Source organism: Ostrea edulis, chromosome 5, assembly GCF_947568905.1.
Source record: "Ostrea edulis chromosome 5, xbOstEdul1.1, whole genome shotgun sequence".
Lineage (NCBI taxonomy): Eukaryota > Metazoa > Mollusca > Bivalvia > Ostreida > Ostreidae > Ostrea > Ostrea edulis.
The window spans coordinates 69,080,414-69,098,321 of record NC_079168.1 but is presented as its reverse complement, the minus strand read 5'-3'; the positions used below and the strand labels follow the sequence as shown (position 1 = coordinate 69,098,321).

The 17,908-nt window shown below is 33.5% G+C and overlaps 1 protein-coding gene across 3 annotated transcripts; it reads right to left on the bottom strand.

The window, feature by feature from the left end:
• Nucleotides 1–3,017: 3,017 nt before the first annotated feature.
• On the bottom strand, nt 3,018–17,904 carry LOC125652187 (GDP-D-glucose phosphorylase 1-like). Of its 3 annotated transcripts, none has more exons than XM_048881191.2 (11): nt 17,762–17,851; nt 14,117–14,227; nt 13,581–13,671; nt 13,178–13,294; nt 9,922–10,089; nt 8,727–8,872; nt 7,370–7,472; nt 6,237–6,337; nt 5,977–6,116; nt 4,747–4,812; nt 3,018–4,571 (listed from the first exon to the last, which is right to left on the bottom strand). In XM_048881191.2, exons 3-11 carry the CDS (start codon nt 13,662–13,664, stop codon nt 4,453–4,455), a joined length of 1,044 nt encoding a protein of 347 aa, XP_048737148.2. In that variant the 5' UTR covers nt 13,665–13,671; nt 14,117–14,227; nt 17,762–17,851; the 3' UTR covers nt 3,018–4,452. The 3 variants fall into 3 exon arrangements, with proteins under 3 accessions (XP_048737148.2, XP_056021280.1, XP_048737147.2); XM_056165305.1 differs by having other exon boundaries at nt 13,914–14,227; nt 17,762–17,848; XM_048881190.2 differs by lacking the exon at nt 14,117–14,227 and having other exon boundaries at nt 17,762–17,904.
• Between the last annotated feature and the right edge of the window lie 4 nt (nt 17,905–17,908).

The following is a 17,908-nucleotide window of genomic DNA, read 5'->3' as shown; positions in this document are numbered from 1 at the left end:
AAGTTTGTTAAAAGTGTGGCCCCCGGGGTTGGATGGGGCCACAATAGGGGATCAAAATTTTACATACAAATATATAGGGAAAATCTTCTCAAGAACCACTGAGCCAGAAAAGCTGAGATTTACATGAAAGCTTCCTGACATAGTGCAGATTCAAAATTGTTAAAATCAGGGCCCCCGGGGATAAGATGGGGCCACAATAGGGGATCAGAGTTTTACATACAAATATATAGGGAAAATCTTCCTCTCAAGAACCACTGAGCCAGAAAAGCTAAGATTTACATGATAGCTTCCTGACATTGTGCAGAATCGAATTTGTTAAAATCATGGCCCCGGGGGTAGGATGGGGCCACAATAGGGGATCAAATTTTTACATACAAATATATAGGGAAAATCTTCTCAAAAACTACTGGGCCAGGAAAGTGGAAATTTACATGAAAGTTTGCTGACATTATACACATAGTGCAGATTCAAGTTTGTTAAAATCATGGTCCCCAGGGGTAGGCCACAATTGGGGATCAAGGTTTTACATACAAATATATGGGGAAAATCTTCTCAAAAACTACTGGGCCAGGAAAGTGGAAATTTACATGAAAGTTTGCTGACATAGTGCAGATTCAAGTTTGTTAAAATCATGGCCCTCCGGGGTTAAGATGAGGCGACTATAGGGGATCAAAGTTTTACATAGAAATATATAGGGGAAAAATCTTCTCAAGAACCACTGAGCCAGAAAAGCTGAGATTTACATGTCAGCTGTCTGACATAGTGCAGATTCAAGTTTGTTAAACTCATGACCCTTGGGGCAACAATAAGGGATCAGAGTTTTACATAACTAATAAATAGAAAAAAAATTTCTCCTTAAGAACCATAGGGCCAAAGATGTTTACATTTGCATGAAAGCTTTCCGACATAGTGCAGATTCAAGTTTGTAAAAATCAGGGTCACAGTAGAGGATCAAAGTTTTACATACAAATATATTATATGAAAAATCGTTAGAAATCTTCTGAAAAATCACTGGATCAGAAAAGTTTACATTTACATGAAAGCTTCCTGACATAGTGCAGATTCAATTTTGTAAAAATCATGGCCCCCAGGAATAGGTTGGGGCCACAATAGGGATCAAAGTATTACATGCAAATATATAGGAAAAATCTTTAGACATGAGCAAAGGTGACTCAGGTGAGCGAAGTGGCCCATGGGCCTCATGTTTAAAAAGTTATCTATATTTCGTTTATAGATTACTTTCATTTGATGCCATGATGTTTGATCTTGTGACCTCCATTTTTGTCCCAAAATTCAAAACTTTAACCTTGCTCATAACTTTTGAATGGTGAGTATATGTCATGAGTGCATTCCTGTGACAAGACCTTTTCTTTTGGTATCAAAGTTTTGACTTTGAAATTAGATCTACTTTTTAAAAAAGCTAACTTAATAGGCAATATCTCCTGTACTGTTTAGAGAGGTTCACACCTGACATTTGGAGTAATGTCAGTTTTTTGGGAAGTGTATTTTTAATTTCTATGTTGTGAGAGAATTGGGAAATAGAAAAGAAAAACGGGGGTCGCAATGCTTGTAATTGAGCTACAGAGATGTCTAAACATGACCTTTTTGTACTTAAAATTTATTCAATTAAGCTTGATTTGTCAACACATATCAATCATTACATAAAATAGATACATAATCATGTCTTCTTACAATACAGATAAAAAAAAGTTTAATAAACCTAATGGAAATAAATAATGACCTTTTTGCAATTAATATACAAAAAAAATTATATCATTTGAGAGTTTAAAAGACATATTAGGAGTAATATCAGTTTCTAAAATTTCACATAATTTTCTTAAAATTTAAACTAGAACTAAAAAAAAAGGAGGAGGGGGGACCAAATTTTTTAATTATTGGTGAAAATACTGAATTTTATACAAAATTAATTTAACCTTTTTTAAGAATTGGTGTTCTGTTTGGAAAAATATATCAACCAAATTAATAAATTACAACATTTGATCTAGACTTGTTCCAAGTCTCAACTACATGTATCAAAAATTATAAAACTGAAATACTCGTATAGCAGTATAAAAATAGAAGACAGATTGGGATAAAACATAAACTGTAATATAACTTTATAATTGATAAATACTTTCGCCACAAAATATAGTCCCTGCAAAACACTTTCAAAATTTGAATTGACACAATTTTTTTCAACTGGATAGGGTTTCAGTAATAGATTTATAATATGTTTGCACCAATGGGATCAGTATTGAAATAGTAAATACTTAGTTGTAGCATCCTGCACAGTTGTACCCAAAGCTCAGTCCTGAGCTAGCTTTCATAAAATTTTGGATCGGCATAAACTGACATACTTTCATTTCATGTGTGTTCTTGCATGTATGGCCACTTTATTAAGCCAAATTACAGTACTATATGTGCTGTACATTCTAGAAAAATTCATATTGATAATTGTCTCCCCTCTTTCAGGGGGAAACATCTTGTTTTTGTACTGTCCATCCGTCTGCCTGTCACAAAATCTTGTGAACGCTTCTCCTAGATGAGTTATCAGATAGACTTGAAACTTTGTACAATGCTTCATTGTCATTTGTAGATGTACATATTGTAGGGACAGGAGGATACAATTATTTTCCTAAAAGTTATGGTGGATCTAAGGGTTGTGGAGGATGTAAAATAGTTTGTGAACACTTCTCCGCCGCGGTGGCCTAAAGGTTAGAATGTTCGCCCCGCATGTGGAAGACCGGGGTTCGAATCCTGGCCGCGACGTGACAGACCCAAGTCGTTAAAACAGGTGGTGACAGTTCCATCGCCAAACACTCGGCATCAGGTGTGAACGTTACGGGTCCTCAGAGATGACCTTAAAAACGGATGCCCCTTGTCACAGTAGGTGTGGAACTGGGGAGACATTTATTTTTCATGGTTCAAATCCATTTTTTCCACAGCAGTAAAAAATATATCTTCAACATATATGTCTTCATACTACAATAAGATCTACCAAACATTTGAAATAAATATTTTTCTTTTGTTTTTTATATATTTATTATAAAATGTAAAACTGAGTATACATATTTTTATGCAATAAAATATAAAATGAAGGATAAAAAAATAAGTCATGAACAGCAATAATCCAAATAAAGTAAAATATATAATACCACTGTAAAGACAATACCACTGTAAATAAATACATTAACAATATATAATGTATGTAGCAGAGACATCAAAAAGAAACATTCGTAATCATACACCCTGTTCTATTTATCCACGATTTCATTCACAAATCCAGAGGGGAATGGGGTCAGTACTGCATCTGATATTTGATAATACTTTCTTGCAATATCTTGTTGCTCTATATACTTATCAGAATTAAAATCTGGACAACCAGAACAAGATATTCTTTATGTGATGCATATAGTGCCCATATCCCGGGGTAGTATATCTTCATTTTGCCAATACAAGATTTCTTATCAAGTACTTAACTACATGTATTAATTTTGATATGTGCAAAATATTACATTAACCAAAATAATCTGTATACAAAGCAAACATTTATTAACAATTATGGATTACAATAGAAAATGCAACTAAAGAAAAACTTTAAATCACCCCATTATATTATCCAAGGGCAGATTACTCTGAGCACAAAAAGTACATGTAATATATTCCCATATCAGCAGTCCTCTGCATAATCAGTTACACAAGAAGAAACATCCTGTATTAATGTCTTAAATGTAACATTTAGTAAATCCCAGTAAAGCACAAAACTTTTCTTTCCTACACCATTTGCACAGGTTGTTCCCCTTTGATAAAAAAAAATGTCAAAATGAAGCCCCCCTCAGACAAATTTCTAGATCTGTGCATGCAATTTAATTGTTCTATAAATGTATTATGAAACTATTCCTACAAAATAAAACAAAAGACAAAAATTCTTGAAAAAGAAAAACCCCTCAATGAACTGCATTTAAATGAAGTGGATATTTGCTCTAAGGATTTTAGACATAATATGAATATATATATGTCCTATAGAAATACCAAAATGCTTTGTAACTAATCTAGTGAAACCCCATATTAGAAAGCACAAAGAGAAAGAATCACCCCAATATGCAACAATACCTTTATTTATATAATCATATAAATCATTTATATTCTTTATCATAACCTTATACAGCAATCTAATTTAAATTTGCACTTTGAAACTTACCTATCAATACAAAACTTTATTCCATCAAAAACCATTAAATTGATGAAATTTTTGTCAATGAGACATTTTTTAAATTCCAAAATTATGTATTATTTTAAATGAATTTTGTACCCAGGCAATTAATTAAGACTGGTAAGTTTGTGAAGCAACAGAAATGTAAGTTTTTGAAGCAACATAAAATATTAAAGTCTTTTGTATGAAAATACTAAAATGACAGATCTAAAACACGAAAGACCTAAATTTAACCAATATCAACTGAACAGTTTGGTGACGTTTTCTTTGATTGACTGGTATTCCTGTTCTTCTAGACAAGCACTTTGTATTGTTTCATTGATAGAATCTTCTGTCAAACCTCCATAAAGCTCCTCAACTAAAATAGAAAGAAACTGATGCTTCAGAAACCATATACCTGCAGCAAGCATCTTATTGATGAATATTCATGAATGATAGCCAATATTTATGGATATTCATGAATGACAGACAATATTTATGGATATTCATGAATGACAGTTGTAATGAACATTCATGAATGCAAAACTGCTCACCTTTTATTGGTAGGTGTCCTCCAAGTTCAACAACAGCTACATTAAAAGCAGCCTCCTCTTTAATGCCTGTAAACAACAAATCATTAATCTTCCAAAACTTTGATTGAAGAAAACTTTTCTGCTTGATACATGTATAAACTGGTGGGTATAAACAGGATGGTTCTCGATGGACTGATACTGACTAAAATTCTAATACAATAGAAAACTGGCAATCTTTATTATCATTAAAATCTGTATACAATTATATGACACTCTGGTTTTGAACTGTTTTTGCCTTAACCAGACTTACCAATTCACTGATTCTGCCGTAATAACCCTCACCAATGAATTTTGCCACAATAACCCTTTGCAATGAACTATCTTGCTTTAATAACAGTTAGCAATGAACTGCTTTTGTCATAATTAAATTTGAAAATGAACAGATTTTGCTGTAATCAGAAACTGGATTACCTTTATAACCCGAAAGTCCAGAATTCTGTCAAATCCCTGAAAATTGCTAAGTTCAAGGTCCATAACTCTTTAAACAAGGGTACCGCCAACGATACATAATACGCCCATGAAAAGCTAATATAGGGCGTTTTTCTTACACCATGATTTGTAGAACTTGGCTTCAGGTAGTATCAGCAATCATCAGGGTGTGACATACATTTTTTGCATAGACAAATCATGTACTCTCTATGTAATATTTTCACATAAGGTGTAAGTGTATCCTGCCTACAAGGTTTTCCTACTAATTGATACTACGACCTTGACATTTGACCTCTGATCTTGAAAAACAATATGCAGTTTCCTCTCATCATGGTGATCAAATGTACCAAGTTGTAAGATCCTGGAGCTTACGGTTCGGTCTGTATCTTGTCCACAAGGTCCAAACAGACAGACAACGCCATACCATAATACGTCCTGTCTTTGACGGGCGAAAAAAAAAAGGTCAAGAAAGACTTGATCTGTAATTCATTCATCTGAGTTCATATATAAATTTTCTATTCAATGGCTGCAGGGATAGTCAACAAAAGTTGCAAAACCTGAGACACTTTGAAAAACCCAAACTTAAACTTGATCTGGAACCCATTGATATAAGTTCATGCATAAATTTTCTATTCAATAGCTGCAGGGATAGCCCAGAAAAGTCTGGAAAACTGTCAATACAAAGCACAGACTGATCACTATAGGGCTTCCACCTATTGGCGGGGCTCTAATAACCCTTTCTGTAATCAACCTTAACCTTACCAATGAACTTTTTGCGCGGCCACAAGTACACTCGTATGGTTGGTACCGAAGATTGAGAATCAAAACTTTCTCCGTAAGTCAGGAACATATTGTGTGCCACCTCATGCTCTGATAAATATTGTGCAACTTTGTATATGTCTCTGAAAATCAAAATGTCTCTCCGTTAGTTACAGCATCTGTTCCACAACATATAATGACCCGAGGACTAAAGTACCATTTAACATGAGATGCATTATCACATTCTGGGACATTTTTCATACCTTGACAAGTCTTCTGTGTTTGTGTTGTGAAGTTGAAAGGCAAATCCAGGGCATGGCATCACGGTCAGTTCATAAAGGGGTCCCTTCAAATGTGTAACTGGCTAAAAACAAGAATATCAGTAAAACTGATGGATGCTCTCCGAACTGCATCTAACCAATAACTACTTCATATGACAAATGGCACAATGATCAATAACTGTTGAAATGAAGGTTTTTATATATATATAAGGTATATGTTGAGTGACCTTGACTTCTACAAAATGACCCTGAGTGACTTTGTCTACAAGCCATTTGCCTTTTACTTATTGGTGTGATATATGAACCGTACCTGTTCAAAAGTTGTTGAAATAAAGAACTTTCTCCTTATATATGGAATGTGTTCTGAGTCACCTTGACCTTTCCACAATGATCTTGGCCCAGAAGTCCCCTGTCCCAAGGAATATTTAATATGATCAATTTCTGTTGAGAGGTTCTAAGATATGGGAACTGTTGTATCAAAAACTGTTGAAATAAAGAACTTTCAAATGTTCCAAGTGACCTTGACCTTTCCAAATGACCTTGAGAGACCTTTTAAATCAGAACAACCCACATAAGCTTATAGCTTATGTGAAAAACTAAAAGTTGATTCTTTCCAGTACTTTTAGACTATTCTTACTTTACTTTTAGACTATGTTTACTTTACCTTTATGCCATTCACACTTTATCTTTAGGCTATTCTTACTTTACTTTTAGGCTATTTTTACATTATTTTTAGGCTATTCTTACTTTACTTTTAGGCTATTTTTACATTATTTTAAGGCTATTCTTACTTTACTTTTAGGTTATTTTTACATTATTTTTAGGCTATTCTTACTTTACTTTTAGGCTATTTTTACATTATTTTAAGGCTATTCTTACTTTACTTTTAGGCTACTTTTACATTACTTTTAGGCTATTTTCACATTATTTTAAAACTATTCTTACTTTACTTTTAAGGTATTTTTACATTACTTTTAGGTTATTCTTACTTTACTTTTAGGCTAGCCTGTGCTGGAAACATGTTAAAATGACAATACACTTTTCTTCATGGTCACAAATTGTTACTTTACTGAAAGTTTGTTATCTAAAACTACCATAAATGTGACTATACTTACACAATTTTCCACAAACAAATCATGTTCTAAGTAGTAAGCATGGAGATGTAGATGGTTGACAGAAGCAAAAGCACACAGGCTGTTGAACCCAACTTTGAATCCCCTGTAAAAATAGCTTGTAATATTACCCAGAATCCCCTGAAAGGAAAGCTTGCAATATTACCCAGAATCCCCTGTAAAGAAAGCTTGTAATATTATAGTCTTGTTCAACCAGACACTCGGCTGTCTCTGTAAATCTCCGACGAGCAGAGAGTCTGGTAAAGACATGCGATAATAACTGTTACCGCTAGGGAGTGCTAATTTAGTTTCCGTTGGATTCTCTCGGACATAAACAGTCAATTCCGAAATTTGATGCTAATTAGTTGATCCTTCATTAGTGATACTAATGGGAAAATCATTACTACATATACAATAAAAAAAAAATTACGCTCTTTGTCAGCTGGAAATTGTACTTTCACTTTTGCCTCCTAAAGTAATTTTGATAAAACGGTTTTACCATTTCCCATTGGTAGAACAGCAAATAAATCCTTTCCTTTTACAAAAGTTTTTATAAAGACTCTAGTTGTAAATCCTTAAGCTAAAACGGCAAATTCAATCTATTACAAATTTCTTCGGTAGTCGTTATTTTGAAGGTGTGTTGAATCAACCAATCAAATTAAATACCGAAATTTTGGTAAGCCTCGTTCTGACATTACAAACGTTATCGCGTATCTTTACAAGACGCTCTTCGGATATTTACGGAAAAAGCAGAGCATCTGGTTGCACGAGACTAGTAATATTACCCAGAATCCCCTGTAAAGAAAGCTTGTAATATTACCCAGTAGACATTGTAATATTACCCAGTAGTCAATAATACACAATCCTATAATTAAAATGGTCACCATCAGCAACAACATTGTAGTAGCCCTTCCTGATTTTTAATACATTCTGACATTCAAAAAATTCTAGCTGCCAGAGGCAAGAGTAACATTTACAACATGAAAACTACTTTGATAATTGTTAATATAGAAACTGCACAAATTACATTAAATACCATACAAGTGGAATTTTTAGTGAGTCACAAATTTAGCTATTTTCCCATAAAAATGGCTATATATACTTAGTTAGAGCTAATTTCAATGACTTTATATTTACAAGAAAGATAACTATTGCCTACGATGCAGAATAAATTGTTAGCGATATTCAATTTTAGCAATCTCAACACCCTCATAAATAATGCCAAAATTAAATCCTCACTAAAAATTCTGCTTATATGTACGTCAGAAATTAATTCATTGGGGTATCACTTTGTATATGTACTAGTATATAGTTTTATTTTTAAAAATCAAAACCGCTCTTCAGTCATTCAGCTCCCTACCTGTGGCTGCTAAGTAGCATGCACTCCAGTCCTGTTTTAATGGCGAACTGAGTCAGGATTTGTGGGAAGAAGGCATCACTGTCCGGTACGATCAGGATGTGTCCATACTCCAGGGGACTGACGTTGATTATCACCAGGTTGCGGCTCTGGAAGATACACACATATTTTCATTTACAGAATCGGAATTTTAGACTTCGAAACTTGTCATAGAATAAGAAATAGATATTCTGTCGCCCTCGTAATACTTATCATTATGTCACATGATATTGTAAGTTCTACCAGTAATCATCATCATCTATATCAAGTTCAGAAAATCGTTGATATTTTACAAATACAGTTGAACTTCGGGATCTGGAACACCGAGATCTCGAATACCATGGATATGTTGAAGTGATTCGAAAGTCCCCACCACTTATTCTTTTTAAAGTATTTTACCCTTGATATCTTGAATCTTCACATATCTTGGAAGTTTTTTCTCAGTTCTATCGAATTCAAGATAACAAGGTTTAACTGTAGTTACATTCATTTGTGTCTTGTCTGAAATAACCCTGCAAGTTATAAACTACATAAATTTTCCAAATTGAATGTACAGGTGGTTCTTGATAAGTAAACTCGAAATTCTATGAAACTTGATCAAACTTTTAGAGTTCGAGAGATCAAAGGTTGAGTCAAATCCGCGAATTATAGGTCCGATCATAATGGTTCAGATTTTATAATAACAGGATTACATCAAACAGGAAGAGTACCAATTCATTTCCCATAGACCACAATGCTATCCTTTGACCCTCTCACTAATTAACTATATTAATTTTAAACAAATGACCAAAAATATTTCAAAGTTCATTTCAAGTGTTGATAAAAAACGACAAAAATTATATAGGGTCCTGTGCCTTTTATAGGCCATATTTGTACTTTTTTACAACACATAGCAATCTGCAGTAAATTACACCCTTCATTTTAAGCACACCCCTACCATGGTAATTTCTTCAGTTATTTCTTGATTTTGTGCAATAATTTTTAGACCTTGACTTTTCATTTCATCATATATGAAGTCTTTATCTTGTACATTTTAAAAGTTATAACCAAGGTTAAAGTTGCTGGCAATGACACAGAGAGACCAAAAACAGTAATTATGAACCCTGACCTTTGATCTCTGGAACATAAAGATTGTGGAATCACTAAACATTATCCATACCTTCGTGGTATTTCCATTACAAATGGCTTTCGTTTCTTCTTTTTCAAGTTGAAACAAGACCTCATCCGACTTGATCTTGGTGAAATTGAACTGTTTTGGATCAAACTTTTGGTTCACAATTGTGATTTCTTGTGGCTTCCTTCTTTCTGTTGCTCGTTTCACATTTAACTACAATAAAGAGATGACTGATTCACATTTAACTACAATCAGGAGATGATTCATTCACATTTAACTACAATAAAGAGATGACTGATTCACATTTAACTACAATAAAGAGATGACTGATTCACATTTAACTACAATAAAGAGATGATTGATTCACATTTAACTACAATAAAGAGATGATTGATTCACATTTAACTACAATAAAGAGATGATTGATTCACATTTAACTACAATAAAGAGATGATTGATTCACATTTAACTACAATAAAGAGATAACTGATTCACATTTAACTACAATAAAGAGATGATTGATTCACATTTAACTACAATAAAGAGATGATTGATTCACATTTAACTACAATAAAGAGATGATTGATTCACATTTAACTACAATAAAGAGATGATTGATTCACATTTAACTACAATAAAGAGATGACTGATTCACATTTAACTACAATAAAGAGATGACTGATTCACATTTAACTACAATAAAGAGATGATTGATTCACATTTAACTACAATAAAGAGATAACTGATTCACATTTAACTACAATAAAGAGATGACTGATTCACATTTAACTACAATAAAGAGATGACTGATTCACATTTAACTACAATGAAGAGATGATTGATTTACATTTAACTACAATAAAGAGATGACTGATTCACATTTAACTACAATAAAGAGATGACTGATTCACATTTAACTACAATAAAGAGATGACTGATTCACATTTAACTACAATAAAGAGATGACTGATTCACATTTAACTACAATAAAGAGATGATTGATTCACATTTAACTACAATAAAGAGATAACTGATTCACATTTAACTACAATAAAGAGATGACTGATTCACATTTAACTACAATAAAGAGATGACTGATTCACATTTAACTACAATAAAGAGATGATTGATTCACATTTAACTACAATAAAGAGATGACTGATTCACATTTAACTACAATAAAGAGATGATTGATTCACATTTAACTACAATAAAGAGATAACTGATTCACATTTAACTACAATAAAGAGATGACTGATTCACATTTAACTACAATAAAGAGATGACTGATTCACATTTAACTACAATAAAGAGATGATTGATTCACATTTAACTACAATAAAGAGATGACTGATTCACATTTAACTACAATAAAGAGATGATTGATTCACATTTAACTACAATAAAGAGATGACTGATTCACATTTAACTACAATAAAGAGATGATTGATTCACATTTAACTACAATAAAGAGATGATTGATTCACATTTAACTACAATAAAGAGATGACTGATTCACATTTAACTACAATAAAGAGATGATTGATTCACATTTAACTACAATAAAGAGATGATTGATTCACATTTAACTACAATAAAGAGATGACTGATTCACATTTAACTACAATAAAGAGATGATTGATTCACATTTAACTACAATAAAGAGATGATTGATTCACATTTAACTACAATAAAGAGATGATTGATTCACATTTAACTACAATAAAGAGATGACTGATTCACATTTAACTACAATAAAGAGATGACTGATTCACATTTAACTACAATAAAGAGATGATTGATTCACATTTAACTACAATAAAGAGATGATTGATTCACATTTAACTACAATAAAGAGATGATTGATTCACATTTAACTACAATAAAGAGATAACTGATTCACATTTAACTACAATAAAGAGATGATTGATTCACATTTAACTACAATAAAGAGATGATTGATTCACATTTAACTACAATAAAGAGATGATTGATTCACATTTAACTACAATAAAGAGATGATTGATTCACATTTAACTACAATAAAGAGATGACTGATTCACATTTAACTACAATAAAGAGATGATTGATTCACATTTAACTACAATAAAGAGATGATTGATTCACATTTAACTACAATAAAGAGATGACTGATTCACATTTAACTACAATAAAAACATGTCTGATTCTCATTTAACTACAATAAAGAGATGATTGATTCACATTTAACTACAATAAAGAGATAACTGATTCACATTTAACTACAATAAAGAGATGATTGATTCACATTTAACTACAATAAAGAGATGACTGATTCACATTTAACTACAATAAAGAGATAACTGATTCACATTTAACTACAATAAAGAGATGATTGATTCACATTTAACTACAATAAAGAGATGACTGATTCACATTTAACTACAATAAAGAGATGACTGATTCACATTTAACTACAACTGGAAAACAGAAAAGTTAGATAGGACCTCATAATAGTACCCGACAGATGGTTAGACGGATGAAAATCTTCCCCAGTTAGTGTGTGCCATAGGAAGTGCCGATGGACGAATCAACGGAAGAAGAATGTGATTACTAATAGGATGCCCACCACATGACAGGGCCTTATTAAAAAAAGAGATATAGATTTAACTACAATTTAACTGCAGTAAAGAAATGACTGAATCATATTTAACTACATTAAAGAGATGAAAGATTAATAAACTACACAGTTTAATTCACAAAGATATGAATTTATGAAGTTTAGACCCCTTACTGTGAGTTTCACAATAACAAACTGTAACCTTTTCATTCTTTAAAGATTGCGACCATTTTATTAAAATGATAACCAGTATCTCCATAATACAATTCACTATACCACTGATTGGTTGGTTGTATATTGTTTAACGTCCCTCTTGAGAATTTTTCACTCATATGGAGACGTCACCATTGCTGGTGAAGGGCTGCAAAATTTAGGCCCACCGATATGCTCGATGCTTACTGCCTTTGAGCAGGGAGGGATCTTTATCGTGCCACACTTGCTGTGACAAAGGGCCTTGGTTTATGCAGTCTCATCCGATGGACTGCCCCATTTAGTTGCCTCTTACGACAAGCAACAGGTACTGATGACCTATTCTAACCCGGATCACTACAGAATGAAATATCTGTCTTTGTTTTGGTAGTGCCCCATCCTGTTCCTGGGCTAAATAGTTTTAATGAAATTTGAATCTACATTTACAAAAGGATGCTTCAGCAGTTTTGTTTTTGATTTGGTCTGTCTAATAGCTAGTTTTCACACACTAACCTGAGCCACATATTTCTTCTGGCCTGGAATAATTTTCGTTTCCACTTTGTCTAACTGATAGCGGAAATGACCCTCCTTCATTGCTTGATCCCATTTTTGTCGTAAGCGAGTGTCAAACTGCAAGATCAAATCTGTTCATTAGCTGATATCCGTTACTCTAATATTACATGTGTATGATTTGCTGTTCATTGCAGTTGTTCCTGGGACAAGATATTCTGACATAAGTGTTGGCAGTTTACATTTGTGTTGGTTATGAATCAGTTTACAGGAGATCTTTGTTTTTGTAATGGATATATGACAAAAACAATTCATCATGTCAATCATTGAAATTGCATCTTTAACTGGTGTTCAAACCCATCCTGTGAAAACACAAGCATTATATATTATTGTACATGTACTTTACCTCACTGCAATGATATCCCTTTTTCTCTGCTGATGAGATGCCTGTGAGATCATCATCATTGTATGAAAAGCTTTCAGCCATCATCGGGTATCTAGAGACATAATAAATATTCATTAATCATATTCTGTAGCACTCAATTCAGAAAACTTCTCTACCATACAAATCATAAATTGCTATTCATTCACCTCACTTCAGTAATTTCACAATTTTTTTACCCGGTAAATGAATTTCATCAAAGGAATGATTATTTTTCTGGTCAGAAAATCTAAACGTATATTTAGTGACTGTACAAAAAAAATTAATTGATTAGAATCTGATAAAATTTAAACCCACTAAATGCAAACACATTTGAATCATCAAATTCTGTGTCATTTCTAAGTCCTGGAACTGAAGGACAATGCTGTCTGTGAATGCATTTGTTCAAGTCGGCAGTGTCTGTATCTGTTTTTCTCAGGTGCTGAGCAAACTTATTCAGGATGTGTGTGTGGACCTAGCCTCTATCTAATCTAACTTTAACAAAGCTTTAAAGCTCTGACCAATGGATTCCTGATGACTTTCCAGTAACAACGTTCCTGCCTTTAATAGTTCTTGGGATGACTGAGCTTTTTAAGATGTCTGTGTTTGCACTGACGATTCTCATTTGTTTGCTGTTAATTGAAAAGGTTTTAATTAGCAAGCAAAGCTCATGTAGCAATGTGACACACCCGTTACAATGATTACACAAGTGAGTCACATGATTTCCTTTTCATCAACTGAAAAATGATGGGGATTACTCAAAGTGCTCTGGAAAAATGTTGCCATCATTGCAGAACTACCTTGTTTTCCTCACCTAAAATTTGTTTTAAGAAAACCATATGAATTATGCAAGTTTCTTTACCCTTGAAAACAATTATCAAATCACGGATTGCATATTGCAAGTATCACTTAGCTCTGCTACTGTTATATAGCCCTTCAAAATGTATGATGACAATTATATACAACAATTTTTCAACAAGTCATCCCCGAATATATAAGAACTTAATGGAACCATAATAAAAATTAATTAAATTCATAAGTAAATTTCTATGGAATATCAATTTTACATGTGCATTCAAACAACAATTGATTTTTATCTAAATATAAATACTGTATACAGGGCTATTTTCGCCCGTGTTATTTTCGCCCCGTGTTATTTTTGCCTTTCCACACTTGTAGATGGTTTCACTCCATACTTTCCATTAAGTTCTTATATATTCGGGGATGACTTGTTGAAAAATTGTTGTATATAATTGTGTTTGGGGATAATTTGCCCAGTGGTTCTTGAGAAGATTTTTTAGCAACCACTACTTTTTTGTTTGCATTTTCCTAATTATCTCCCCTTATTAGAGGGTCACAACCCTAGTTATAGTACAAATGAAAGCCCTTGGGCCAAGGATACCCTGTGACAAATTTGACAAGGGGTTCTTGAGATATAGCCCTTTTTCCAAAAAAGTCGACGCACACCGCACACCAAACATATGGCCATATGATTAAGCTCTTTGAGCCTTGGGCTCAGAAGAGCTAATAATAATAATAAATAATACAATAATCTTTAGTTTTAAAGTCGGATATACATAATCAACAATGAACATTAGCTACATACTAGCTATTTACCGACTTGAACAGATGTTTGCACTAGGGGACGTTTTAGTGGGAGGAAACCAGAATACCCAGAGGAAACCCATGTGTCCTAGTGGGTGACCACCATAACCTTTCCCATACAACCCACTGCCGATCACAGGGATCGAACTCGGGGTCGCAGTGGCAATAAGCGAGTGCATTAACCACTATGTTACCCGGACACCAATTGCGTAATATTTCCCACATTCAATGAATAAGTGGATCAAATGTTTAAAGTTAGGATGCTTTGATAGACTATGATCTATCATAGAGCTCTGTCCTCACAAGTTAGGAGCTAACTTAGGGATGTTTTTTATCCTGTTATGAATATAGATACTAATGCCAATACTTTTTGCTTCGTCCTCGGTCATGCCATAAGACATATTAGAGAGCGCTGGCTCGTACTGCGAGCTCTAATGACTAGAGCGCGGGAAATAATCCGAGCTAAATCTCAACCTCTAACAAGGAAAATTTTTTGACACCAATCCCAGAAGTCCCTTGTCAAAAATGGCTGAGATCTCGCAAAATCACCTTGGAATATGATTGTGAACTTACGTGGATTATCATCCTAATCCTATGGCCTCCTAGTTCCAAAATTCAGTGCACTATTAGGCGAAATGTTTAACAAAGTGCAATGTTTTTGAAAGGCAGGCTAAGATGATGTGTGACATCATGTCTACGTTTTGACGTACGTCATAATAAGACAGACAGTAGCGGATCTAAATACGTACTTGTTATTAGTCATACTACTGGGACAATATTGAATATACGTAAACATTAGGCACACGTAATATGGCATTGAATACAAATTGTGTATAATCAACTGCAAACCACAAAACTGATTAAAATAATAAATTCTCAATAGGAATTTATTATTCTAACAAGAAAAAAGGGAAACTAATTGTTAGAATATGTGAGGGAGCACTAAAAATAATGAGTGCTTGAATCCATTTCCTTTTAACATGTCAGGTAATGCAAACCATGACACCCCCCCCCCCCCCCCCCCCCCCCTCCCCCCCCCCCCTCCTCATAATAACCAACTATGCCACTTGCTATTAACGACTGAAAAATTAACTTTAGTTTTGTGAATTAAACTTAATTAATGTATCCTCACAACAACAGTAGAGAGGGGCTTAAATATATTGCAATTTTATTCAATAATTATATGTGAATGCTGAAATAATTGTGTTACAACTAGGATTATGTACAATATTATAAAAATTGTTCTAATTTTCTCTTTTGGAACATATAATTGCTAAAAGGGGATTATCATATGAATTTCATTTTTTAAAAATTAGATATGTGTACATGTTGGTAGCGGGGTGCGTGGGTTGGGGGGGGGGGGGGGGGTGAGGGTTCCGCGCATATACATGCTCAATAGTTGAATTTATCAATCTATTTTTAAATTATCATTATATTGAAATACGTTTTATGTTCAAAGGCAGTGCTGTTTAAACACAGTTTTACAAATTTGAAAGGTTTGGGCATTTTTATCATACGATTAGTAACTTGAAAAGATTGAGAGTAGGAAAAAAAAGGAAAGTAGAGGCAGTCGACTGCTGGAAGCATACAGTTCAGAACAAGTCGTGCATCAATTAAGCAAGTCACAGTGAAGGCAGAAATAAAATGTATATATAGCATAAAAATATTTCAATCGCATTCATGTATACATGTTTTAATGATTTTTAATATAGAACCCTGGAAGAAAATTCATGTAATGAGTATTTGGTAAATAGATATTGTTTTTTAAGAGGGTGTCCATTATGGTATCACACCGGTAATTATTTTCACTATATATTACTATAGAGGGGAAAAAATCATTAAAAATCTGTTTACAAAATTGATGCCGAATAATGCAGTCAGACACGTTCTATGTTACCTATCTCGTCTGCCGACACCAGAAAAACAACACCCTACGCGGCATTTTCGAAAACAAATTACCTGCAAACAAGACTACCCTCAAATCCACGTGTTTTTCACATGTGTGTAAAAAGCCGGAGTGCACCTCAGGAAGTAGCCTCAGCTACCAACAGCAAATAGTTCCTTTGTATACACTTGATCATTTCTACAAATTACACAAAATTTCCTAATCAGGGGTACAAAAATTAAGAGAAAAGAAGAAGAGGAAATGAGAAAAATAGCGCAAGGAAAAAAATATTTCTTTAAATATATGGAACTACAATTGACTAAGTTCATTTTGATTGGACAATTACCGGTGTGATACCTTATGTGAGATCAGGCAGAGGTCGGCACATGCTATCTCTCAGATTTTCATGAAACTTTGTGCACAGGTTCCTACTGCACATACATGAAGCTGCGCTCGCTCAAACGGCAGTACCGTCAACATACTACAGCAATAAGTTTGAATAATCTAGAATAGGCTGGCTAAAGTTTTCTAAACTCTAAAAGACTAAAGTCATAAGTCACGCCTTAAACTTTAAGTTAAAGGTTTGGTACCTGTTGCCTGTATAAGTTGAGGTTAGTTGGAGAAAACGTGGGGAAGTTGATATAGGACAAGTTGGCAATGGGGCAAGTTAACTTACCAAGTTTCAATCGTGCTACTGGGTTGACCACGCAATAACAGTGACTGCGAGTGTGAGTGTGATTCTTGCCAACAAGAAAAAAATCTTGGTCAGAAATAGATTCTACTTCTCCCATCAAAATATTAGTTTGATCAAACGTGCGCAAGA

What these genes read in the sequence shown, in the direction of transcription:
- LOC125652187 (XM_048881190.2), bottom strand. Translation starts at nt 13,664, where the DNA reads ATGATGGCTGAAAGCTTTTCATACAATGATGATGATCTCACAGGCATC. An exon ending in AGGGATATCATTGCAGTGAG is followed by an intron (nt 13,295 to 13,580) that starts GTAAAGTACATG and finishes TTGATCTTGCAG; the next exon opens with TTTGACACTCGCTTACGACA. An exon ending in AGGACACCTACCAATAAAAG is followed by an intron (nt 4,572 to 4,746) that starts GTGAGCAGTTTT and finishes TTTCTATTTTAG; the next exon opens with TTGAGGAGCTTTATGGAGGT.